The 27,614-nt window shown below is 39.5% G+C and overlaps 1 protein-coding gene across 3 annotated transcripts in view; it reads right to left on the reverse strand.

The window, feature by feature from the left end:
- The window catches only part of TENM3 (teneurin transmembrane protein 3), a 1,412,274-nt gene that overhangs the window by 85,057 nt on the left and 1,299,603 nt on the right, over window positions 1-27,614 (reverse strand). For all 3 annotated transcript variants that reach the window (XM_042468494.1, XM_042468495.1, XM_042468496.1), the window contains 3 exons: window positions 12,670-12,696; window positions 10,861-10,881; window positions 9,799-9,945 (listed from right to left, as the gene is read on the reverse strand). In XM_042468494.1, coding sequence (XP_042324428.1) covers window positions 9,799-9,945; window positions 10,861-10,881; window positions 12,670-12,696 — 195 coding nt within the window. The remainder of the gene's footprint in view (window positions 1-9,798; window positions 9,946-10,860; window positions 10,882-12,669; window positions 12,697-27,614) is intronic.

Consider the following 27,614-nt stretch of genomic DNA (forward strand, 5'->3'; position numbering starts at 1 on the left):
TTCTAAAGTACCAAATTCTAAAGTACCAACATTTGGTATCTAGTATCTACTATGCTAACTGTTAAAAGATGTACTTTGAAAGAGGCAATGGAGAAGAGGTTGCCTTCTTTGCTTTTACACACCTATGTTGTTGTGCAGGAAATACGTATTGCCAAGGCGGAATGCTCAGATTTAGTCATTCATCTTTGTTACTGTACTTTATAAAAAGCAAATGTACATCTGGAATGTAGACTGCAGGTCATAAAACTGTGTGAGATTGACATCTTCTGAACTAATCAGCTGGAAATGCATTTTTACAAGCCTCTCCACTCACATCAATCAGTGAAAGAATCTCATTTTCACCAGTCAAGATACAGGGACACACTGTTTGTTACGAAGTTTATCAGCTACTTGCCCAAGCAAGTGACGGATGGTTATGAATCTGGCTCCTACCAGCTTACGAAAACATTTTTTATTGTTTCCCTGTATTTGTACAGCTAGCACCTTCTATAAAGTATTCTATACCACATGTGTAAAACAGCAAAGGTGAAATAACTCCAGAAGATCACCAGTCTATTGTTTTTGAGACCAAACCTGTTCCTTTTTTAGATGGCTTAACAACTATTTTTGACTCTGTGAAGAAAAACATTAAAAGGAGATCATGAAATGTTCAAATATACTGATCTTTCATGATCAGTGACACTCTTGTATTTGGAATAGCATATCCCACAGTCTAAGGTTTAACAGTCTGTCAGCAAAAATGTCAACTATGAGTTTTGACAAGAATTGGCATTACATTAAATTATCCCCGTATAAACAGGGGCATCCCTGTAGATCTTTTGATCTTCACATTTTGAAGAAGATATAACCATAAAGTATGCAGAGTAAGTGTACAAAATAATGAGAGGGTACATGAAACTTTTCCAGTAAGAAAAGAGTTAAAAAAAAATTTTTTTTTTAAATTAAAGCGGTTAAAGTACATGGTATTCAGATTCTTGCAGAAATACTCACACAACACACACATATACAGTACTTAAAAAAAAAAGATTAGCTTTTGCCTGACAAAAACAAGTGAGCAGAGATGTACACAACAGGTACATACATCCTATTCCTTGCTGGTCAATGACCGAATAAATTTTATATATATACATCCTATTCATACCTTCTTTTGTGGAAATACTAATTAAAATAAGAAGTCTTGAATCTACCCCAGTTTGCCTTTTGGGTGAATTGGAAAAGTATGGTTAGCAGTTTTGGAACAAGCAAATACAGTACTTTATTTTAAACCATCTTCAAGCTGCAGTTTAATATCTTGCCTGGTAATTAAGAACTTCCACAGGTTTGATTGCTCAGGGTTGAAAGGAAGCAGGAAGACAGATTATTATTATATTATTATGCTTTATTTATATATTGCTGTAGATTTACACAGCACTGTACATACATAAAATACATAAAAAGGCTCATGATTCCCTTAGATTAGTAAATTGAGATACAAGAGTGCATCTACACTACATGGTTATAGTAGTGTGATCCCACTTTAACTGCCACGGCTGTATCCCACATCCTGGAATTAATAGTTTTGCAAGGAGTTTATTTGAAATCTCTGCTGGTGAGCTGTAGTAATGTAATTCAGAGAAGTGCACAGAACCTCTAGCAGAAAATTTGGTCTCTCACCAAAATATAAATGATCAGATTCCTTGGGATGGAGCCATGGCAGTTACAGTAGTATCAAATTACTTTTACTGTGCAGTGTTGATGCACTCTAAATACTGCCAACCAGTAGCTACTCAATGATGAAATCTCCAACTTATTTTTAAAAAAACAGAGTTATGGCTATCTCATGTTCTATGATGTGCATCTACCTGGGTCTTCCATTCCAAATTGGTGTCCCCACCCTGTCCAGGTCCTGATTGTTTAAGCATTAAGAGTTTATTTGATATCAATTTCTTTTTCTGTTCCTTTACTTTGGTATGTCTGGAAGCTATCTTACTTTGCCATTTCACTCAGTGAGCTTAATATTCATCTTTTTGCCATTAGACACTTTTAGTGCTTAAAAAGTGTTCATCTGTTTTATGTTTTACTCGTGCTTGTTACAAATCCATGAAATAATATTATTTTCAAAAAACTCCTTTGACATTTTAAACTATTAGACAAAACCATCAATTGTAATGGTGCTAGGCGTCACTTCCTGACGCCCCTAACCCTAATACGGACCCAGTCTGTACAAAATGGCGGCGGCTGTTCCACACGGCCGCCGCCATTACGACGTCACGACCGTGCTGCCTCCAAACGAGGCAGCGCAGACATGACATCTTTGTGCCGCGCGAGGGAGCCTAGAGTGCCCTTTCCGCGGTGCAAGAAGGAGCTCTGAAACGGAGCTCCTTCTGGGGTTTGCGTCACTGGGCGCAGCCTTTACATGGCTGCGCCAGTGACACAGAGGAGAAAGGGGCCAAGTGGCCCCTTTCTCCCCTCCCCGCCGTCACCGAGTGTCCTTGGGGCTTGAAGCCCCAAGGACACCCCTTTCCAGGCCGCGGGGAAGCGGCCTGCAAAACGGTGGATTTGGGCTTTGGAGGCTGCCGGTCTGGCAGCTGAGGCCCCGATACAGCGGGGAAAGGGGTGGGTGCAGGCCGCCCCAAACAGGCGGTCTGTAACCCGCCTATGTAACTGCCTCGAATCAATTTTAAAACTGTTTTAGTCTTCAAATGTTGTGGCTTTCTTATTCCAGCTTGGCCATCCCCTTCCATCTTGCTTAATAACTAGCCTTATGAAGAGTTCTGGAAAACTTAAAAACGCACTCCCATTTTATGACAATCTTTCCCCATTCGATGGAAAGTAAATGTCAGTATGTTGCTTAATAGCCATACATATTCAGAATTTGCCACTGTAATAAATATAGTCAGCTACTGTTTCATATGTATAATGCTTAACTCAAAGGTCTTATTTCCCTCATGTTCTTTTCATTAACACACAAAAGCAGCATTATGTGTTCAGCAATATGCTTCTTTATATTAAGTTCACCAATTGGAATCGGTTCAGTCTTAACATAGAAAGATAAATTTTAAATGCTCAATAGTGTATACACTAAGTATAAATATATTCAAAGAAATCATACTTATCCATCCTGTAAACCTGTCAACAAATAAATATGAGAACCTTTTGAAAAAGGTTATTCTGAATGTCAAAAATCCCCATTATAAAGTTGCATCTATAATCAGTTCAATTTCTAACTTCTTAAGGTATAAAGTAATAGAAAACCCATAAATTTGTATAACCTATACTTGCGTGTAGTTCTTTTAACTTAAGATGTACCTGAAACTGTACTTTTACAAAGAATGAGTATGACATCCTGAATCTAACTATAAGTAAGCCATCTCTAAGCAAGCAGTAGTATATGGGACCTAAAGCATCATTTGTAATGGTGCTCATTGGCTTTAACATGCCACAACAGTCATTCTTATTTGAAGTAACTTTCTAAATTCTGGGTTTAAGCATTAAGAGATTATTTGGTATCAATTTCTTTTTCTGTTCCTTTACTTTGGTATGTCTAGAATCTATCTTACTTTGTCATTTCACTCAGTCAGCCTAATATTCATCTTTTGCCATTAGACACTTTTAGTGCTGAAAAAGTGTTCATCTGTTTTATGTTTTTACTTATATTTAAACTCCGTCTGGAGCATAGGAGAGTCTAGTTACATTTTATGTCTCATAGTTTTCCATCTGTTTGTTGCTGAATGTTTAGATAGCCTAGAGTTTAAATAACTCTTCTAAAATCCCCCAATATTCAACATTTTCCATAAACGATGAATGTTTTATGGAGAAGCGTGTAAGCATTATTTCAGACCTGAGCAGGGTCACTCTTGCAGTCTAAACTTTTGAACAAATGCATAACTTCTACAAATCATTGTTAACTAGAAAAATTAATGTTAAAAATATGAGGCTATTATATGCTACTGTAACAATACTATAACAATTAAGCATGGATGTTTGCTAGTTCAAGAAGGGTGATTACTCATTTTTGCCACCTAACAGGGCAGCAGGAGATCATGGGAGTTTCACTAAGAAGTTATGGAAGTAAGGTGAAAAATATTTTTGCAAGGGTGCTCCAAAGAAGGGTGCCTCCCTTTCTTCAGTCTAATCTGTGCTTCAGAAGTAATGTAGTCTGACATTGCTTTAACTGCCATGACTCCATCTTATGGAATCCCAGAATTTCACAGCACTAAGCCATAGCAGTTAAAACAGTGTCAAATTGTAGTGTAGATTAAACCTTCCTGATCATATATATATATATATATATATACACACACACACACACACACACACACACACACACACCCTTAAGGCTGTTCTCTAGCTTTTCATTGGTCCAGCTAATGGAATGAGAATTTCAGCTCCAGAAATTTTTGTGGCTAGTTTCACATATTGGAATGTATAGGCTTGGAACCATATAGAAAAAATTACAATGCATTATGATGTTTTATACAGATATTATGTTTTGTACTTTTGATTTTTAATTTGTCACTTATATTTGTATTCATTTTTACACAGCCCCTGTGGATGGCCACTGAAATAATTATACAGGCTGAAGTTGGGCGTATATCAAAATAAAGTTAATTTTATATCAAAATAAGAAATAAAGGCTTTCTACAGAGCACTTGGAGACACATCTCCACCCTTTTTCTTGTGGATTCCATTGCAAACTATTCAGTATGTGTCTCTTCTGTTCTGAAGGAAAAAGAAGTTCTTGGAAAAGCAAGATTACAGTAGTAACAAGAAACTGGGCAGGTATAAAAGGAGCAAAGGATGAAAATATACCAGTAAGAGGGAAGAAGTATTGCTTTCAGTACTAAAAAAGTATGAGGTTGTGGAGAGGTAGGGAATAAAGACTTCCATTTCAATTAAACTGACAGCAATTCGTAAAGATATATCAATGATTATTTATAAGATTGAGTTATTTGTTTAGGATATCTGTATCCTGCTCTTCTTCTAAAATGTTCAGAGCACTGAACACAATTATTTTCTTCATGTTTTATATTTATAAAACCCCAGGAAAAGATTAAACTGAGAGACAGTGACTTGCCCAAGGTTATCAGTGAGCTTCAGATGTAGCCAGAGTTTGTCTTGCTCAAATGCCACCTTGACTCATCTACATTAACCCACATAATTCTGGAAAACACAGCTGAATACAGGAGCAGAGGAAACTGCTCTGTCCCAAGTCAGACAAGTGGTTCATCTCAGTATCATTTCAGTGACTGGCAGCTGCTCTCCAGGGTTTCAGGAAGGGGTTTTTGCTAGCCTTATCTGGAGAGGCTAGGGGCTGAAACTGAGACATCCTGCATGCAAATATGTGATCTACTACTGAACTACAGGCTTTAACATTATAACAACCAGAAGAGGAGTATGTCTAGAGTGAGAAAATTGGTGGGCTAAGCAGCTGGGGAGTAAATACTGTATTTTCTGGTGTATAAGACTACTTTTTAACCCAGCAAAATCTTTTCAAAAGTTGGGGGTCGTCTTATACGCCGGGTGTCATATTATAGGGCTTGTGCTGAAACTTCCGAGCTGGACTGCAGAATCTGCGGTCGCCGCATATGGTGGGGGGAGCTAAAAAACGGCAGCGGCCGCATCCCCACCATATGCGGTCATCGTATGAAAGCAGCTACTTCTCTGATAGTCTTGGAGACAGGGAGCACTGGGCAGGAGGTAGAGATGACCAATCCAAGCAGGCTTTGTATACAACAAGGTTTCCTGCTAAGTACCTGCATGTCATAAGCGTTTGAATTTAAATTATCACACTGAAATCAAATCTGATGTTTTTTTAATTTTTATTTGGTGTTCATTGGAAGAGGGGTAGTCTTATACAGTGAGTACATCCCAAACTCTATATTTTAACTGGAAAAGTTGGGGGTCGTCTTATATGCCCAGTTGTCTTATATGCTGGAAAATACGGTAGGTAAGAAGAACAGGGAATTTACTAGAAATAGTCAAATACAAGCAACAATATTAAGAGGAGAAACTGGACTGAGCTGTATCAGTGAAATGTGTTGTAAAGTGGAAGTTGAGAAAAACATGGTAAGAAAGGCTTCTGTGGAGTAGATTAAGCCAAAATCATACTAAAGAGAATCATGAAAACAGACAGCAGAGAAGACACACTATCAACAGACACATTTGAAGCAGCAATGGGAACCATGTCGATCTCCAGATGCTGGGCTGTAACTTCCAGCATTTCTTACCATTAGCTTTAGCTACTGGAATTTGTAGTTTAAGAACAAAGGGAATCACAAAAATGGTAACAGAAAGTAAAGTGGTATGAGAAGGGTAGATTTGTAGTTCAAGAAGAAAGGAAATCAGAAAATGGTAACAGAAAGTAAAGTGGTATGAGAAGGGTAGATTTGTAGTTCAAGAAGAAAGGAAATCAGAAAATGGTAACAGAATGTAAAGTGGTATGAGAAGGTTTTTGGAAATCTAAATGTAATTGAAAGGAGAAGAGAAAACATCAGAGGCTACAGTAAGCACTGTGCATGAGCAAACTAAGCACAACCCATAAGCTGTGCACAGCTGCTGTAGCAAATTCTTGGAAGACAAAGTTCTGATGACTACATGGGGTAAAGAGGGAAGTGCCCTGGGAATTGAAAGGTGGAATTTGCTGTATCCAGACACCACCCAGGAGTACCAGGTAAGGCATCAAGTGGATTCACAGATGAAACATATTGGGAACCTCCCCAATGCTCCCATACATGGTATCAGGCAACAAGAATCAATAAAAAATGATCCAAACTGTAACAAGCAGAAACCAACTGTTTCAGAACCAAAAAGCATAAGTGAGTTTAGTTGCAGCTGCAGATATCACATGTCACATGTATGCAGCATATTATCAAAGAATTAATCAGTCTGGATATGTTCTAGAGTGATTCTCACTCAGTGGGATGTGGTTTCACAGAGGGACATATCTGGAGACGTGTGTGTAATAAGAAAAAAATCTATATTCAATATAATAACTAATTAATTATTGAAGACTGAATTTGAAGATCTGAATAGACATTGGCTCTGAATTTACAAATGCTTTGATTTATATTAGTCACAGTGGGCCCGAACAGACAGGCCAAAATAAAGCTGCTTCAGGTCACTTTGGAGGTATGCTGTTTAAATGACACACACATCTTAAGGGGCCAAAAGCTGCGCCAAAGATGTGTTCCAGTTCTTAGGACTGGAGCATGGCTTTGGCACAGGTTCCAGCCTCTTAGGATGCATGCATCATTTAAACAGCATACCTTCAAAGTGACCTGAAGCAGTTTTATTTTGGCCTGTCTGTTCGGGCCCTGTATTTAAAATTTAAAATATATTTATTAGAGAAAATAGATTTGACAGAAGGAATTCGATTTTTGTGCTTTTTTGCTCATAAAAGAGAACACTAGCCAGAGACATAAAGTCACACCATCTGTGATTAAAAAAACAACAACTGACTAAGGGGAGAAAGAGACTGGCATAAAATTGTGGCTTCCGGGTGTCTTGGGAGCGAGGTGTACAGACAACGCAAGACCCCAATATGTCCGGAAGCCAGTTTCAAGCCAGGCAGCTGTCCAAACATAGGCCGGTTTCCTGGTGCTCCAATGGTGCTGCATGTACATGCTGCTAGAGCACCTTAAAGCTGGCTTTCCATTGTGGCGGGGCAGAAAAGTCGGCTTTTTGCCAGCACGATGCAAAAAAAGGGAGTTGCTGCTTGCTGCTCCCTTTTTGGCTGGCAAAAAGGCAGATTGGGACCGTGACATGCAGTTGCCCAATCCAGCTTTCTCAGGGGCCTGTTTCACCCCTAAGTATTTAGAAAATACTTTCCCACTGTATTCCAGTCAACCAGTAGACATCTTTTGTGCCGTACACTCTCACAGAACAGGAAACTTCTGCCCAAGCTTTCATTCTGGGAGCAGCTGTCTATTGCTCCAGTTGGCTAGACAACACTTTACCACTGTTGCTGGCTAAAAATTTCATGTCAAGGCTGCAGTGAAAGACTGATCATAGCAGCAGAATGTAAATCTCATCTATGTTATGTGTATGTTTACAGGCATGAATTTTTAAAAAATGAATGGAAAACCACCATTCTTCCACCATCACCCCCCTTACCTAGAAACAGAAATGGGAGCAACTATATATTCCTAAACTGCTTGCACTCAGGGTTTTCTAGCTGGTTGGCAATCGTATATATCTGTAATGCCCTCATCTGCACGCTACATCTGAGTACACATTTTAAAATACATGTTTGAACCCACAAAAGTTGTGGGACTACCAAGTACAGTTCCACCATGACTAGGCCCAGAAGCAGATTAAAGATCCTCCCTCCATCTCAACTGCCACTGTTCTGCACACACATACAGGGAAGAGGCAGGCCCAGCTCCATCATGGCTAGGTCTGGAAGCAGATGAAAGGCACCCCCTCCATCTCAACGGCCATTGTAAGATGCCCCGAGAGACTTTATGGCTGAAGAGAGGGGTATAAATACTCAAAATAAATAAATAAATACCCAATAGATCAAAATATATGACCATGGTCTGTATGCAACAATGTCGGCCATAGATGAATGAATAGGTTGACAAAAAGATTTATTCTTTAATGCAATGAGATGAACTAGAGATAAATTGTTTAGTAATGGAATGGAGGTTGGAAGAAAAGGCAGAAAAAGTAGAAGACCATGACGATATGAGAGTAAGAGTATGGTCATGGTAGGACTGTCACAAACATTCTTGAAGATCTTAAGCAATGTGAATTATGGGGCTCGCTCGACAAACGGGCGGCTCTGTGCCGCCCATCTTTGCTCCAAGTCAGTGCTGCAACAGCCACACGCTGCAGCACCAATGCACCGCCAAAAAGAAGCTGCCTAGAGCAACTTCTTTTTTGCAACATTGCAAACAAGAAGGGGTGCTGCCATAACGCCCCTTTCTGTCAGTGATGTCTGAATGCTGCACGGTGGTGACATCATCATGGCGGCCCCCGTAAGGACAGGAGGCTGCCATGGTGACGGTGTCCATATGGACTAGGGTTCCGGAGCATGTGGTTGTTGCACGCCCCAGAACCGTAGAATCAGCGCCGGAGGTATGTACCGGGCCTATATTTCAAAGCTGGCTTTAGCCGAGGAGAAGTTGTGCTAGCAACAAACACAGTGGGATGAGACTGTGTCTCACAATGCATCTTTGGAAAATGTGAAATTTCTATTGAATTGTTTTTCAACATACATCTTGAAGGTTTTACCTAAATGTGAACTTTACAGCCAATCTATGGCCTGTTACAGACAGCCCAAATAAAGCTGCTTCGAGTCACATTGGAGGTATGGTGTTTCAATGATGCATGCGTCCTAAGAGTCCAGAAGTCGCACCAAAGCCACTCTCCAGCCCTAAGGACTGGAGCGTGGCTTTGGTGTGGTGTCTGGATTCTTAGGACGCATGCATCATTGAAACACCATACCTCCAATGTGACTCGAAGCAGCTTTATTTGGGCTGTCTGTAACAGGCCTTTGTTTGTATACAGCTTTATTTTAAAACTCAGCAAATTACACTAGTATTTTTGTCCTTAGATAAAATACTACCACTTGGACCCTAATGCTCACTAATGGATTTCGATGTACACATTTTACCTGCTGTAACCACATCTTAAGGTGTTGATAGCATACTAAATGAAGATAATAAACATTGTAGTACAATCCTGCGTGTATCTCATCACAGGTAGTAAAAGCTCCATATCATTCTCACAGCAGTATTTTTTTCACCTGATTGGGAAGCCGATAATTTTACAATTCTTTTTAGCAGTGTAGGAATTTCATTCTGCATCTCCTACCTCCTTCATTGTCCTTGCTATCGGTACATAAAGTTTCCATGGCGACATCACATCCTGCTCCCCTCCATCCTGGCTGACAAACACAATGCCAGCCATTTTGGTCCAGAGTACATCTTCCATTGCTGTTACACAGGCCAGGGCATCCCTCTGTTGGAACAGGTAAAAAAAATGCACAGACTGTATTTTAAATTTAACAATAACTTTAAATCAAATCAAAATACAGACAGGGGACACTTACTGGGAACAGGCCTTCAGAACAGCACAAATACTGTAATTGCACATGGAGAGTAACAGCAACATTAGCTGAGATTGTAATTCTTAACTAAGTGGCATCTTTGATTGGTCTGACACTTGAGACACCACTTACCTGAGCAGGCAGAAAATATATCCAAGAAACAACTAAAATACCTGTAGGCCAGACAAAATTATGTTTTCATTTTCTTTGGCAGAGCAGCAGGCAATGCAATCATAGCACACAGCACAGCCTCTAGGTAAAACAATATACATTTTGTGCTTATAGAGCAAATAATTATTTGACATATATGCATTGTTGGTCACTTGATGGTATAGATTTCATTAAGGTCCTTGTAGTTTTAAATAAATCATTTGAGATTCCGATGTAGTTGTACTCCTCTGCACTCAATAAAAGAGAACATTAATTTTATCTGGTCTCAGAGTTGCCGTATATTCATGTGAAATTACAGTGCATTAAAAAATTGCACAAAGTATAGGTCAGTTTCAATTACTATACTTTATGCCAAAAGTACATTCCTTTTCACAGAATAAGCAAAGCCCAGGAAATAGTGAAGCAGCTTAGCATCTATTCTAACAAACATTGGGATTCAGGCTGCATACGGATGGGACAGGACCAACAGGATTTCCAACTAAATGTAATAGCTGTGCGTATTTGATTACTTAGGACGGACAAAATGAAATACCATAAGGACCACAATAAAACATTGATAGACTGAACAAAAACACGGTAGTGACGTGCTTCAAGACAGATAGCAGAGAGTGATTTTTTTTTCTGTGACAATCTCCCTAAGGCTTTTGTGCTGTTACCTTTATATCCTATCTTGTCTGCTTTTATGGGCAAGGAGGGAAAATTTGGGAAACAATTAAAATTATTTAGTATATCCAAGACCTATTTTTTTCATCTAACAGTACATCAAAAACAGTTATCTGTCACTTCCTACTGATGAAAACCTGGCATGCAGCCAACATGACCTATATGAGGATGATGACAGTTAAAATATAGATAGATAAATAGATAGAAATGTAGAATTCTGGTATTCCTTGTCTAGGACTATGGCAAGACATTCACATAAGCACGTACAGAAGCAGAATTATAATCAGTGGCTACAAATCAGATATTTTAAAGGACAAATTAGTTATCTGTAACTTTACACAGCATGAAATATAAAGTGTGCCACAACCTTTGAAAGTTTCATCTGTCTACTGTCTCTGGGGAGTAGTAGCCCTGTTGTTGTTGGTGAACAACATGGTTGAAAGAAACAGTTCTTTTAGCTACTGATGCTTAAATTATTTTTTACATAAACCTTTCTCCACCTATGCAGCAGGAATGAAACAATTATTTATACAGGCATCACGGCCTTTAGTAAGATTAGTACTTACAAATGGAAGTGAATTAGAGTAGCATCTCATGACAAGGTATAATGACATAGTTATGGATATCATGCCATCATGCCAGGCTAAGATTACATTTTGTTGCCCATTTTGTTGGGGCATGTTTTGCAATCTGCACATTCTAATTGTATGTACAGATGTATGTAGCTTTTACGTCTGAAATACTTTTATTCCATTTGGTTACCCAGGACACACAGCTTTATCTGTTTTTCTGGCAAATCACTGCCAGCAAATAAACGTAATCAAGAGCAATTATATGAAGCCTGCATGTTGCCATGAATATTGCCATACTCTAATGAAAAAGCACAAACAAGGAATAGAAGAAAGGCAATTGGGGAAGGGGAAGTTGGTGATAATTGGGGAAATAAAACAACACTTCTTTGCCAAACTTCTGTCACAACTGAAGATACAGGAATGTTTGCTGTTTAGTGGTTTGTTCTCATAAGCCATTAGCTGAATCTGTTTTCACCCAATATTACCCCCCCTTATAAAGCCTAATTATTTGATTGCACACAGATTTCTTAGAAAGCTGAGATAAAATCTTTGAATAAGCACTCATTGAAGCCATTCATTATTTTCACATATTTAGTGAGCTTCCATAAATTTAAACAGCTTGTTGTCAGTTTAAATGGCCAGGCTTTTAAAGTACAACATGTGATGTTCTGCTGGAGCACCGCAACTTTTCAGTTTCCCCTTCTAGTGACAGTCACTTTCATCTCTCATAAAGCCTAGCATCAACGATCCTTATGAGAAATTAAGACTGCAGTTGGAAGGAAGTCTCAGGATCCCTGTATGGAAATGCTCTCTATCAATGCATGACAGGGAGTGACTGGATCCTGACCAACAGCACCACTGGTTTGAAATTTTACACACACACACACACACACACACACACGCTTATTTCAATATATTCTTGAGGACTCTTAAAAACCACAAACAGCAAATGCACAATTATCTTCAGTTTTTGATAGCATCAAAGCTAATCCAGTTATACAAGATACATTGAAATTTATACATTGCTTAGTTAAAATGTTAACAGGTAACAAAAACATTAGAACTCTTTATCTCTTTAATTGGAGGCACATGGAAAGTAACATAAATGACATTTATAATTCATGGAATAGATGTAAGAAAATGTTGCATTTGCCAAGTCTAATGGAATGATTGCTATAATATACACAATGATACGTGTAATCATTTCAAGAAAGAGCGAGTATACAGTACCTTTAACTATCTTATCCAAATAGTGAGCTTGAGAATTAAAAAGAAAAAGGATAGACATTTAAGACAGATCATGCAAGACAAGAATTCAGAAATAGCACACAGAAGAAGCACTGACTGTTGAAAAGAGAGGCCTTAAATTTACAGAATAAGCATATTTACCACTTTTTACACAGTACAAGTTTTTCTCTTCAGTAAACATACAGTTATGACACAATGTGACTGGGTGCTCAGGGTTTAAGAATACATCTCTCCACATTCACAACCCCAACCCATTTTAGTCTACTGCTTCTTTTATAGCTAATTTTGTTGTGCCTTATCTTTTATGTACAGCAAATCTAGCAAAAGTAATAAAGAAATCTGATCTTCAGTTCATTTTAGAGAAGTCACATAGCAGGTGAGCTTTACGGCTTGGGCCAAACTGAAATATCATGTACAGTGGTACCCCGGGATACGAAAGCACCGCGTTACGAAATTTCCGGGATACGAAAAAATTCTATAGGAAAAAACTGTTCCGGGTTACGTTTTTTTTTCGGCTTACGAAAAAATTTTTTGGTGCTTTTCGGCGCTTTTTCGCACGAAATCGCGGCTTCCAGCGCTAGCGCCTATGGCTTTTTCGGGTTGCGAAAGATTTCGGGTTACGAAGGGCGCCGCTACTTGGTCATGTACAGTTCAGAAAAGAACACTCTCTTGGGTTAGACCACAGGCAAATCTGGTCCCTCATCCTGTTTTCCTCCGTTGTTACCCAGATGCCTATGAGAAGTTAACAAAAGAGCAACTCTTTCCCCCAATTAATGAGTCACAGACACTACAGGTAGTAGATAAGATAGCCTTATCTTCCATTAATTTTTATAATCCCCTTTAAAGATGTCTAAAAACACTGGTCACTGTAATCGCATCTTATGGAAACAAATTCTACAAGAAAACTGTGTGCTTATGTGTGTGACCTAAATCTCTTATCATTTAGCTTCAGCTCAGCTGCACTTAAGTGACCCTGAATTTTTTCTTTTCACTGTTGTCTATTTCTAGCATCTTTCTATGGTGAGATCTGTCAAATAATGAAATATACTTGGCAATTATACAAAATACTGAACTATATTATTCATATTGACAGCAGCAATACTTCATAAATACTGTAAATAAATAAATAACAAAATGAAGTAAGGTTTAGATTATACAATGCCACTTTAACAAACAACTTACAAAATAAAATATGATTACTTTTAAAGCAACGATAGAGCAACAAATCCCTTCATCAGAGACGGAAAGACATGAAACTGTACGTTTGCCACTACTTCTGAACTGATCTTGCTCTCTGAGGAGCAGCTGAAACCTAAATATATTGTTCTGAATGGCTCTTCTTCAATGTGAGGAATTATGGAAAATATATAGATGGAGACCACCTGTGCACATCATGCTTGTGCACATAAGACAGCTCCCAAAATGCCTTGCTCTGAAGAAGGAGCTCTCAAAGTAAGGTCTTTGTGTCTTCCCACACTGGATGTCTTGCCAGTGTAAAAGTGGGCAGGACAGTGCTGGATCGTCCCACTACACCACCCACTCTCCCACTATGACATTTGACCCAGCAGGAGGCCATCCTAAATATTCTAAAGGCACCAGATCCAGTCTGATCTTGGAAGCTAAGCAGGGTCAGCACTGGTTATTACTTCGATGAGAGACTGACAAGGAATACCAGGTGTTGTAGGCTGTATTTCAGAGGAAGGAACTGGTAAAACCACCTTTGAGTATCCCTTGCCAAAGAAAACCCTATGGAATTAATGAGGTCACCCCAAGTCAACAGGCGATTTGGAAGATACACACAAACCACCAAGTAATTGTCTAGATGTTTTAGCTATTTTATTGAATTAATAATAATGTCAGTGTTTTATTGATTGTATTTTATATCTGTACTGTGTTAATTTGTTGATGTAATCCCGCCTTGATCCACAGGGAGAGGTGGGAAAATACAAATAAAAATTATTATTATTATTATTATTATTATTATTATTATTATGTTATTAAACTCTTTGGGTGACCTTGGGCAAGTAAATTCTTAAATCTATTTGGGGAAATCAGAAGCAGTGGAATTATTAAGGTTAGCATCGCCCAGTGCAGGGGAAGGGAGCACATTGCCCTCCCCACACCCAGCCAGGCCACTGCAGCCCTGGGGGGGGGGGGGGATGGACTCAGAAGGTAGTAATCCCCACACAGGAGTCTTGAGCGAAGGCAGCAACCCTGCCCTACAAGGGCTCACCTAAAAGCCAGGCTTGACAACAGTGGTGTAACTAGGGGGGGTGCGGACACACAGGCTGACACTCCAGAGGGGGCTGTCACCCGGTGGGGGTGGTATATAGGAGAGAAGTTGCTGCCTCTAGGGTGTCACCCAGTGTGCTCCGCACTCCCTGAATCCCCTAGTGACACCACTGACAGAAGTCTTCATTTAGTCTAAAAGGTAGGTGATGCAGCACTACTAAAAATTCTGATGTACAGTCGGCCTTTCTTATACACAGATTTTTTATACAATGATTCAAGCATCAATGGTTTGAAAATGTTCCAAAAAAGTATAAATTTCAAATATCAAACCTTGATTTTCCATTTTTCATATGTGACACCATTGTGCTATGTCATTATATTTAATGGGACTTGAACATCCACAGATTTTGTTATCCACGGGGGATCTTGGAACCAAACCCCAGCATATAACAAGGGTCTACTGTACTACTTTCAGGAAAGTTGCAGCATCCTTCGGAAGCTACTATATTAAATATTGTACTGTGTAGAGTGCATTATTTAATCTAGTCTTTATTTTGAAAATCTTGGTGTCAATCCTGAGATAAAAGGATATAGCCTGTATTAAAATACCATACACTGCTAGCTATGCAGTTTCATAATTAATAATAGAGCATGTTTCAAGGTCACAATACCTGTGGAAATTAGAATATACACATGTGTAGGAGTCACACTGACTGGTGGACATGCAGGAGACCTAGCTAAAACTAAGACAATGAAATGGGTTTGATGATCTGTTCTTATCCCTCACACCAGGCTCTCTGCATTTCCTCTTGCAAAGAAAGCAAAAGAAGCAATTGTTAAGTCAATCAGTAACAATACTCTTCACCTTCTGATTATGTTTCTACATCCCCCCTCTTGCCTGACCATCAATGGATTGTCTCAATCTAATCAGTGCATTGACACCCCGATGGTAAAGCTATCAAGCTGATCTGGATGCTTTTGCTAGTTGCCAGGAAAACCCATCAAAGCCACCTGTCCTGAATGGGGTCACGCTCCCCCTGAAGGACTCAGTTCGCAGGTTGGGAGTGCTTCTGGACTCGTTGCTCCAACTGACATATCAGGTGGATGCGACGGTCAGAGGCGCTTGTTATCAGCTTTGGCTGATACACCAGCTGCGACCCTACCTGGACCGGGGGGACCTTGAAACTGAAGTACATGCTCTGGTAACCTCTCAAATGGATTTCTGTAATGCGCTCTACATGGGGCAACCCTTGTACCAAACCCGGAAGCTTCAATTAGTGCAAAATATGGCAGCGAGATTGGTCGCTGGTGGTTCCAGGTCAGACCATATATCGCCTATCTTAAAAGACCTTCAATGGCCTGTTACAGACTGCCAAAATAAAGCTGCTTCGGGTCTCTTTGGAGGTATGCTATTTAAATGATGCATGGGTCCTAAGAGTCCGGAGGTCGTGCCAAAGCCACACTCCATTCCTAAGCACCAGAGTGCAGCTTTTGGTGCAGCTTCCGGATTCTTAGGATGCATGCATCATTTAAATAGCATACCTCCAAAGAGACCCGAAGCAGCTTTATTTTGGCAGTCTGTAACAGGCCATTGGCTGCCTATTTTCTTCCGGGATCAATACAAGGTGTTGGTAATCACCTACAAAACCCTAAATGGCTTGGGCCCAGGGTACTTAGAGGACCGCCTCTCCCCATATAATCCGCCCCGCACACTCAGGTCAGCAGGGAAAAATTTGCTGGAGGTCTCAACTGTGCGATATGTGAGGACCTTGCAACGGGCCTTTTCCATCTCAGCCCCAAGAATATGGAACAATCTCCCTGTTGAGCTCTGCTCCACCACATCTTTAGACCTTTTTAAGAAGACTCTCAAAACCTTCTTTTCCCAAGCTTTCCCCCCCATGAGATGTGACTTTGGTTATTTTCCCCTCTATCTTGGTATCGACTGTGACATGTTTCTGGATTCCCCCACTCAGCTGGCTGAGTATTAGTTTTTTATATGCTGTTTTTATATATTGTTTTATCGATTGTATTATTATTATTTGAGCACCCTCAACAGTACAAAATGGGATAAATATTCACCCCAGTCCTAGTCACGTTGTCATTGACCAGGATCTCTCGGTGTAACCCTCAGATATAGTCTGAGTCACTTTAAACTGTGCTGGATGCAGCACTTCTTTCTCCATGGACCTCTCATCAGAATTGGAAATTATCACCGTTTGAAACCCTCAACTTCTTTCTATCCAGTCTTCCATATGTGTTCTTCTGAAAGCCTCATACTATTTTTATTATGTGCCTGCACCTTTGCACATTTCTAAATAAAACACTTTATTTATGGAAACTGGAACATTCTCTTCATTCTGGTGTGCACAGGTGAAAAGATTCCCACATTTACCCACTCTCGCAAGCCGCCTTTGAGCTATAATTTCCCCAAATGTCAAGCAGACTGGCACTGCTGGTGGGGACCCCCAAAGTCCACCAACATTTAGGGTAACAGCGGTCAGATGAGTCTGGTATGACCATTATTTCAGTTAAATAACAAGCAACAAATGTAGAAGCAGTATCCTAAGAGTGGAAGCCTGAAGATAAAAACTGAACTTTCTCAGTGATGGAATTCCTAATTCTAACAAGATAGGAATTCTAGAAGAGAAAAGCATCTTGTGGGAAGTTTGATGAGGAGGTGAGAAGCAGCAGGTATAGATGATATTAAGAAACTTGTTCACTTCATATCTCACTTCCAAGAATAGAATCAAATTTTAGTATCAAAATTTAGGCGTCTTTGAGTCAAACCAGACAAAATGTTTAGCAGATGTTTAGAAGAGGTGCTTATTCATGTGGTAAAACATGTTTATTTGTCTAACGTGTAACTATCCATAACTGCAAATCTTGCATCTACCATGTTTTGTTTTGTGATTGATCTTTGGAATGTAAACATGGGCTTAATTTGCAAGTCAGATGCTGAAGCATTAATCTGTGAGGAAATCCTGCTGTGAGGGGAAAAAGTGTTAATTGTAGTGAATACACATTTCTCTTAATGTGCAGTGTGACTGTCATTTTTGCTAGAAAAATATGTAAGTATGTTCTTTTACACTGCAAGACTGGGTTGAACCAGGTCAAACCTGGCTGAGACTAATGAGAACAAGACTCATTTTCAGTTATGTGTTGGCACATTCCTAGTTAGAATTTTGAGCAGGATACTAGGATTAAATGATGGGGAAATATCCTGGATTCACCTAAGATTACACAAAAGTTTTTAAATAACTTTCGCAATTAATTAACATTTTAAAAAACCCTTCATTGTGGTTTCTCCTGCAGTAAATTGTTAAAGTGAGCAGGAAATTTCTCATTTACTAGTATGTTTTTAACAACAGGTCTTAATGAAGGCTTTCTAAAATGCAAAGCTTTTCATTAGTCTTCCATCAGAGATGTAAGTAGGTATCCTCCTTAGATTATTCATATGCTTGCTCCTGTAGATATGACAGAATAGCTACAGTCTGCAAAGAAGTATATATTAAATCCATTATTCCAATCATCTCCTCTTTAAATCAGCATGAACAGCATGCCCAGTGATTTGATGTTCCTTAATTGGTACTCGCTGCACTGTTTTATTACTGATTATCCTGTCATAAAGGATTATAGCAGTGACACAATTTCCAATGCAGTATTACAAATTCATATTCATATTAGTTTATTCACATCCTTTATGAGATATTTTACTTACCATGATCTTTTCTGTCTAGGGCTACAATAAAAAAGAAAAACACTAACTATTCTATTTCTGTATAGCTTTTTAAGATGACTGTCAGATCAAATGTCAGGTCATTATTAAAAACTCCTGCTGGCTATTTAGTGGAATATAAATATGGTTCCCTAGCAATAGCAAACTTGTAATACAAAATCCAATGGCCAATTGCATGTAACACAAGGTGTCGTATAACTGTTGAGGAACGGGAAGAACAACTGTCACATAAGGGAAACTGAAAACCAACACAAGGTGCTCTGTTGACAGAACTGGGTTGGTTGCTGGTACTCTTTCAGAAGAAATCACCCTCATCCCATAGCAGCTTCATTTATATAGAAATAGCACCTTCATTTATACACTGCTTCATACTGAACTAAGCAGTCTCTAAGTTGTTTACAACTGTAAGTTAATAGCCCCCAACAAACTGGGTACTCATTTTAGCAACCTTGGAAGGATGCAAGCCTGAGTCAAGCTTGAGCCCTAGATAGTAATGAATTTGCAAATTTATGGTTTTGAGTGAGTGGCTCAAACACAAAAATCATACACCCCGTGGCAGTACAGGCATTTAACCACTGCGCCACCAGGCCAGAATTAGATGGATGAGAGAAAAAATTCTCAGGTAGTTTAACCTCTCCAGATTCATTTATACCAGTGCCATTCAGTCTGCCATGTTTGATTGCAACTACCTCTAAGTAGTTGTTACAAGTGAGTAGCAGTGCAGTAGTATGCACTTTCTCCACTTTCAGAGCACATAATGACACAGCTTGTCAGCCCAGGCTATTAAATGTATAATGTATTTTCTTACACATATCTGAGAAATTGGAAAATCCAAGTCTTCCATGCCCTTGCTGAATTATTATTAACATAAAATAGTCCTTGAAGAGCTTTATATCATTATATTGGCTTTAATGTTGTTGTACAGTTGTAAAAACAAGTTAATGAACATGGGCATTTAATATGTAAAAAGATGGACAATTTAGTTTTTAAAAAGAAGGAAAATAAATTTAATTGGATAAAAAAATGACTAAAATGCATAAGGATTACTCTGACTGGCTTTTGTTGATAACTAGAATGTGGATAGGATGACACATACTTACTTGCTAAATGATACTAGATTGGTATAGCAAGGGTATTACTATAATTTTATAAGCAGATAATCCAGCATAAACATTTAGGGCTAGAGTGTTAGTTTTCTGATCATTCATTTAATAACCCATTATGCAAAATTAATGGCTAATATACTTTGCTTGTAGTATCCTTATAATAAATGTGGTTTGGGACATCACCAGAGGAATGGAAAGAGAATGCAAGACTCACTAAAGCAGTGGTTCCCAACCTTCCTAATGCCACAACCCTTTAATATAGTTCTTCATGTTGTGGTGACCCCCAACCGTACAATTATTTTCCATCGCTACATGCAAATATGTGTTTTCTGATGGTCTTAGGCGACCCCCGTGAAAGGGTCGTTCGACTCCCAAAGGGGTCCCGACCCACAGGTTGGGAACCACTGCACTAAAGCATCTATCTCCCTTGTGAAACTCCTGACTAATGTGCAAAGCCACTGTAAGCTAAAAACAGACCAGAGCTTGCAAAAGTTATTTCTTGGACTGCAACTCCCAGAATTCCCCAACCCACATGCTATGTTGGATGGATGATCTGGGAGGCTGAAGTCCGAAAGAGCAATTTAGGAAGAAAAAGATGAACACCAAACATGGGCACTTGGTGCGCAAAGATAGGCACAAATGAATATGTCTTTTCAGAACAATAAGAAAGAATGCTAAATCATTTACAAGACTAGAAAGTCAATGACATACTATAATGCACAGTCAGTTTGTTGTAGAAAAATGTGTGAGCCTGTAACAGCAGTTTAATTAGACTATCTTACTATGAAAACTCATTTGTTTCAATTAATTGTGGTTAATGTCACATTGCTACGAATAGAGTCATGTAAAGTCACCTGTTTGTCAAACCTGAAAATATTAGGTATTGTATGAGAATCTTCTTTTTAAAAAATCAAAATACTTATCTTTTTCTGAACTGTTCAAAGTTCTATGCTGACAGAGTCCTTTAGTTTTCTTACAAAGACCGCTTACTCTTCACTTTCTAATTCTGCAGCAGTAAGAATTATTCTGAATTTGAACCTACAATTGTAATAGATTGCACTTTTTCTTGCATAGTTTGTAGAGTGCCAGACCAGCTGTATTCTTTGAACATGCTGTCCTCTTATATATCTATCAATTTCCTGTGCAATAGCGGCTGCTAACTCCAATGCATTCACAGCAAGTCTGCAATTTAAATCTTAAGAACCACTTTTTTATTACTTGTGTAACGTTCTATGTTCTCATTTTGTGTCTGGTAACATAATTTTTGTTAGTGTTGCATCTTTTAAAATGGAATTAGACTGTATTAGTATTCTAATAAATAGTCACCAAAATCAGATGATGGTTTTATTTATTAATTGTTACCTATCAGTATAAAAGAGGCAAGCTACATACTATTTGAATATCTTGTGAGAATTATATGAAGTAATGCATTATGTGACTTCATAACTTATGACCATCCAGATGTTATTACAATGTAACGCCCAACAGCCTTAACAAGCACAGCTAGTAGTGGGAGATGATAGGAATTGTCATCCAACAACATCTAGATGGCCACAACATACTCACTTCTGTTTTATATTAACATGAAGGATATAACTCTTTAAAAGACAAGTGCTCCTAAGACTCTGACAGTTTATTTTGCAGCTTATTTTGCTGACTCAGGAAGATGCTACATGTTCCTCTTCACCAATACAGTCACCCCTCCTAACTTGCAGGGGATCTGTTCTAGACCACCACCACCCCGTGAGTTAGGAGACTCGCAGATAATCAAGCCCCATTGAAATGAATAGAGTGAGTTCCTGTGCATAGGACACACCACAGGAGCACACCTCATTCACCTCAGTGGCGGGAGAGTCCTTCTGCGGATTGTCAAGTCCACCGATTCCAAGTCTACAGACTTGGAGGGGCGACTATACTCAGACAGCAATTGCTCGTAATTCAGAATTTATTGATTAGTAATAACTATATACAGTGATGTGTGTGTATGTGTGTAATATTGTGTATAGATTTCACTGTCATACAGCTTTGGTACCTGCATTACTTCAAACTGCCTGGGAGGCTGCCGCTACAAGAAAAACAGGAGCCAGCAATATGGAGGAAAGGCCACAACTTTATTAAGCAACCAGCTAGCAAAGTAGGGTTGGCCCAAAGCATGAGGTCTGGATCTGGATCATCATACAACCCGCTGTTGTATGATGAACCGTAATACCTGTTAACGGCCAGGCTTCGGGATGGTCTAGGGGCTAAGGGAACGCCATATATGTGTCCATACAACCATCTGATCGCATGTATTTAATCAAGCCCCTAGTCACCAGGAGACACTGTCACGCTGTGGCCCCCGCAATGGCCACAACACATGCCCTCAGCGCTCCCGCGTCCCAAAGGGACTCCCGAACCAGTGCTACACAGCCCTGGAAACCACGCCCACCAGATCCATGACCTATGCTGCCGCCCCTGAAGTTGTGACATGAAAAACCACGCACCCAAGGGAGGGTGGGTGGGTGAGCCAAGCAGCAGATAGCATCGAGCAGCAGATGGCATCGAGCAGCAACAGCACCGAGCAGCAAATGGCACTGAGCAGCAAAATGGCTCCAAGCAGGAAGCCATGTGGCCTTAAATAAGCCAGTATGTGGGAGGAGCCAGGAGGGAAGTCGCCCCCCCCCCCAAGGCCAGTCGAGGAATCGGCCGCCCTGGAGGTCCCGGGGAGACCATGGAGAGGAACCCCACGCCTCCCGGAGAGGCCTCGGGAGGCGGATGTCCCTCCCATTTCCACCCTGGCCACCAATCCCAGGCCTGAGCACCCCAGCAAGGCACACTGGGGCACAACCAAGCCCGTTTTCAGCCTTGCAGCAGCAAAGCTCCCGGCGGCAACACGACCTGCCCGATGAATCGGGCAGCCGCATTTAGTCCTGCTTCAAGGCATAATCATAAGGAATCCCTCTAGTAATCTAGCCCGGTCATCTTCCCCTACAGCTTCAACACAGCTTCTATATATTACCATGCTAGGGCATCTGACCTTCCTTCCAAGATGATTCAGGAAACTCAGATTACTCTACCACAAGATGTTTCCACTCATGCTGCACCTAGATTTACAAAACCAATGGTCAATTCATTCTAACCTGCTTAAACATTTTATTGGAACAAAAGGACTCAGGCAAGGGCTAGATACGTGCTGTTCATGTCTCTTAAGGTGACCTTGTCATACAATGTGAAGGAGCTAATGATCTGCTGATTGTTCACTGCCATTTGAGCTAGTTTCTAAAATACATATTTTCTAGTCAGGTAAAAACAGCACGCATGCCTAATCCATCTCTTCTCTGGCTGCTTAATGACACTGACACCACTTACATTTAACCACATGCATACGTATATAAATATTAATTCTGGACAGAATGATAATTGTTTCCACACTATAACAATTAAACAGCTGTAACGCCTTTCATGACTTCAAGTGATCACGCTGCAGGCAAGTTCTATAAACAGATGGTCCTACCCACCCATACTTAATGCTGCACATTTCCTTTAAAAGGGGTGTTGACAAATCAGAATGCAGCAGAATTCTAATGCAACTTTTTCTAATCTGCAATGTAAATTACCCCAACAATAATCTTGTATATGGAAAGAAAAATTATGAAGCTTTTAAAACTGAGGCACTAATACAACAGTTGCATATAATGCACTCCCCATCAACATAATTTGCTAATTCTGTTCAGCTAAAAACATTTAATGGGAAAGCAGCTGGTGAAGCATTCACTTTTATAGGGTTTCTATCAGTGTTATTTAATTTAACCACATTATATGTCAGCTAAATTGCAAAAAACAATAGCACAGCACAAAGAATCACTCTATACCACATAGCTGGTCAGTTTGTTTTAAGCTACATCTTGCTCATATTAGGTATCAAATGATGTTCTCACACATCATTCTCACACTGTAATTTCTAAATGTTAAGACAGAGCACAGAATAGAAAAGCAGTAATTGTAAACAGGCTTAACAGATATAGGAATAAAATGGATTTTATTTTAGACAAATGCACTGGTATATTCTAAACCATAAATGTGACTTAATATGTGTATTTTGCACACCGCACACCGCAAAGCCATGGGAGAAGCCAGCATTTTGCTGGCTCAAAAAGGAGCAGCATTTTGCCTTCTCTTTTTGAGCTAGCAAAAAGCCAGATTGTGGCCGTGGGATGCAGTTGCTGCAGCCCCAATCTGGTTTGGTCAGGAGTGGCTTCAGGGACTCCAAAGTGACTTGGATATCTATTGAACCTTCTGCTCAATGAAGCACCTGCAATAAAGAATGTAAGAACAGGTGGCTATCTAGATTCTAACTAAACACTTCAATCAAAGGAGAACCCATCATCTCCCAATGCAGGCTAGTTCCGATGCCAAACAACCCTCTCCTTTGGTATGTTATTCTTAAGCCTCTTTAGCTCTTAGCTAAACCCACTTCTCTACAATCTCAACCCACTATGTTTTGTCCTACTCTCTTAGGCAACAACATCTGAATACATGGAGGGTTAAATGGATGGTTGAAAAATGGGCATGCATGTATGTTCCATTCAAAGAACCCCTAGTAGTATCAGAGACCTTCACAGGCTCAGCACAAAAGCTGGTAAAGGGATCTGTAATTGCATTCAGCCTGTGATCAGGAATCCTAAAAAAGTAGAACTCTATGACTGTTGTTAGCTAAATGAGATTATAAAGCTCCCTTCATGTGAAGGCCTCTGATGCTACTGGGAACGTAGGGACATGTGTGTGTACTTTTCTCCATCACACACTTAACCCTCTATACATTCAGAAGAATGCCTGAGCAGAGCTCAAGTCTGCTCTTCATTCTGCATAACAGTCCCTGTCATTATTTGAAGATTCATGAGGAAGTGGGTTTGAGTGGTGCAGAAGTTCAAGAAAAGGTTAGACATAAAGAGCAGACATTAGCTTATTAAGGGCATCAGTCTAACAAGATTACTATCACTTGTCCCCATAATTTTCTAAACTGATGTTGTAACTGAGCTGGAGGTGGGTGAACATGGTGATGTTCCATGATTTCTTCCCAACATGCTTACTAGTTCTCCTTTCCTATGCACAAAGGTCTCCACTTGTAAAAAATCTTAAAAACCTGCAATGCTCTTAATATGTAACCCTGGGCAGTTGACAAAATTGTTCTCAATACTGGAAAGGAATGACGACTAAAGAAAAGAGTGTATGCTTATCATATTTGTGAGTTATGAAGTTCTAATATCTAAGCCATCAATAAAGGTAGGTGGCCACACCGCATGCCACTTGATTCAATTAGACTGCAAATTGCCATTCCAGTTTCCAGTGAGAACTTCTGTTAGTTTTTGAATGGTTAAATTTCTTTTCTACCATATGTTCAACTAGCCTCTCTATTTATACTCAGGATGACATATATTAAGAAGTCCCTCAAAAATCCCATCACGCCAATTTAAAGAAAGGTGGTCCTTTGAGGTATTCTCTACTAATAATGCTTTAAACACCAAGTTGTTTATTGAGCCATATTCCTACTTAAGCATAGGGAGGGAGTTTTAATGGAAATCTGTCCTAGGGGAAATCTTAATTCTTTAAACTATGAAAGACTAGCTATTTGTTTTCATTCCAGTTTTTTATTACATTGGAAAGCAATAACATGAATAATCACAAAGATATTCTTTGTTGCAAGGAGGAAAATATAGGCATGTTGGCCAGCAGCTGGCACATCTCTGTTAAACACTATGGATGCTTTGGGTTTGTTGAGGAGGGAAATTGAAAATGAAACATTAACAGCTACGGAATTAGCTGTTAAACACTATGGAAAAGTTAGAGACATTTAGAATCAAGACAGAATTTCAGTCTGCCACCTTTTATCTTGCTTTGTCAGACACTGTGATTGTCCTGCTGTAAGTGTTGCTGTTTAAATTCTATTGGTGCATGCATTCCTCAACTGTCTTATTTCATTTGCAGGTGTCACTAATTGAAGTCTGTTTTCTTTTGAGTTGTATAACGTGTGTGTGTTCTCATGAATGTTACTAACACAATGTACTCTAGGGCACTATGGCAGATTTCTCTACCCCCTTTTGGACTGTGTTTGGAGGCTTACTGGGAATGTTTTAAAAGCTATGTGTCTTCAGCTCTGTTTTACTATCATCATATTCTGCACAAATTTTTATCTTTCCCTGATCTTAGTCTATACTGATATAGGTCTGCATACAAAAGACTACTTCTATCAGAGAAAGTTTAGTTCCAGATGACTGAATCTTTGTTTTTATGTGTCTTCAAATTGTTTCTGGCTTCTGGTGACTCATGGAATTTTCTTGGAAAGATTTGTTTTGGGGTGATTGGTCATGGCCTTCCTCTCAGGTTGAGAGTGTGTGACTTGCCCAAAGCCACGCAGTGGATTTCCATGATGAAGGAGGGATCCTAACCCTGGTCTCTAGAGTTGTAGTCCAATGCGCATACTACTATGCCACTCTTACTGATTCTAATTATTATTTTTTATCTCTCCTGTTTCCCATATTATTGTCTACAGTATATGGGGTTAAATGCAGTGTTATTTCCAGCTACAGTAAATACACTTAGATCCATGGGATTTATTTAAGTGGTGACTAACAGAATCTGTTCATATAAATGGGTCTACTCCTCTAGGAACTAATTTGGATTTATCCCAAAGACTCCAACACAGATGCAATACTCATACTAAATCGGGATGTCTGGAATTCTATAATATATACTGATAATTGGAATTTCATAGGTATCGTAAAAAAATACATGCTGGCATAAGAATATTGTGAGTCCAGGTGGGTTATCTGGCAGAATGTATCATTTTTAACTCAACATAGCATAAAGACTCATAGTTGCATGGGACAAAGCCTTTAAAAAAATCACGGAGTATGTTCGCCTTAGTGTTGCTATAAGTCGGAAACAACTTGAAGGCACACAACAACAAAAAACTTGGACACTATAAAAGAGTTTCAAACTGAGACACACTCTGAACAGAAATGGGAGCTTCACTCAAACCACCATTATATCAAAAAGGTGAAGAGAATTTTAATCCATCCAAATCAATGAATTTATTTTTACTAAAGCATTGCCATTAATACATTGGAAATACATGGCCCTGTAATATAAATGTGAAAAATCAGAGACCTGTCATTTCAATGATGTGACAACCTGTTTTTGTTTAATGCACTAGAAAAAATATACAAGAACAGTTCATCACATGTAACCATAGCCCCTACAGTACTGCAAAGATCAGCGTGGCCAACAAAATTACTCATTAGAAAGCTAAAGCTTATTATGAATAGGCTTTGACTTCCACATTCATTTTGCTCTAAATATTTTTCAATTGGAAACAAGGGCCTGTTACAGACTGACAAAATAAAACTGCTTCGGGTCTCTTTGGAGGTATGCTATTTAAATGATGCATGGGCCCTAAGAGTCCGGAGTTCGCGCCAAAGCCACACTCCATTCCTAAGCACTGGAGTGCAGCTTTGGTGCAGCTTCTGGATTCTTAGGATGCATGCATCATTTAAACAGCATACCTCCAAAGAGACCCGAAGCAGCTTTATTTTGGCAGTCTGGAACAGTCCAAGGAGACAAAAGTGAAGAATCTCTGATAGAATTCTTCCTTGAATTCTGCTTGTTGTGATATGTACAGTGCGCCTGCGTTATACGAGGGCACGTTTTACGCGGATTCCAGCATATGCTGGAAGCTGTGACGGAAGTGAGGGAGGCGTGTGCCGGAAGGAAACAATAGTGCATGATCCCATGGCGAGTGCCCTGTGTGCTGCCGCCACACCTCCATAAGCAGGAGCCCCATTCATTTGAATGGGGCTTGAACATCCACATTTTTT

This window comes from Sceloporus undulatus, chromosome 5 (genome assembly GCF_019175285.1).
Source record: "Sceloporus undulatus isolate JIND9_A2432 ecotype Alabama chromosome 5, SceUnd_v1.1, whole genome shotgun sequence".
Taxonomy (NCBI): Eukaryota; Metazoa; Chordata; class Lepidosauria; order Squamata; family Phrynosomatidae; genus Sceloporus; species Sceloporus undulatus.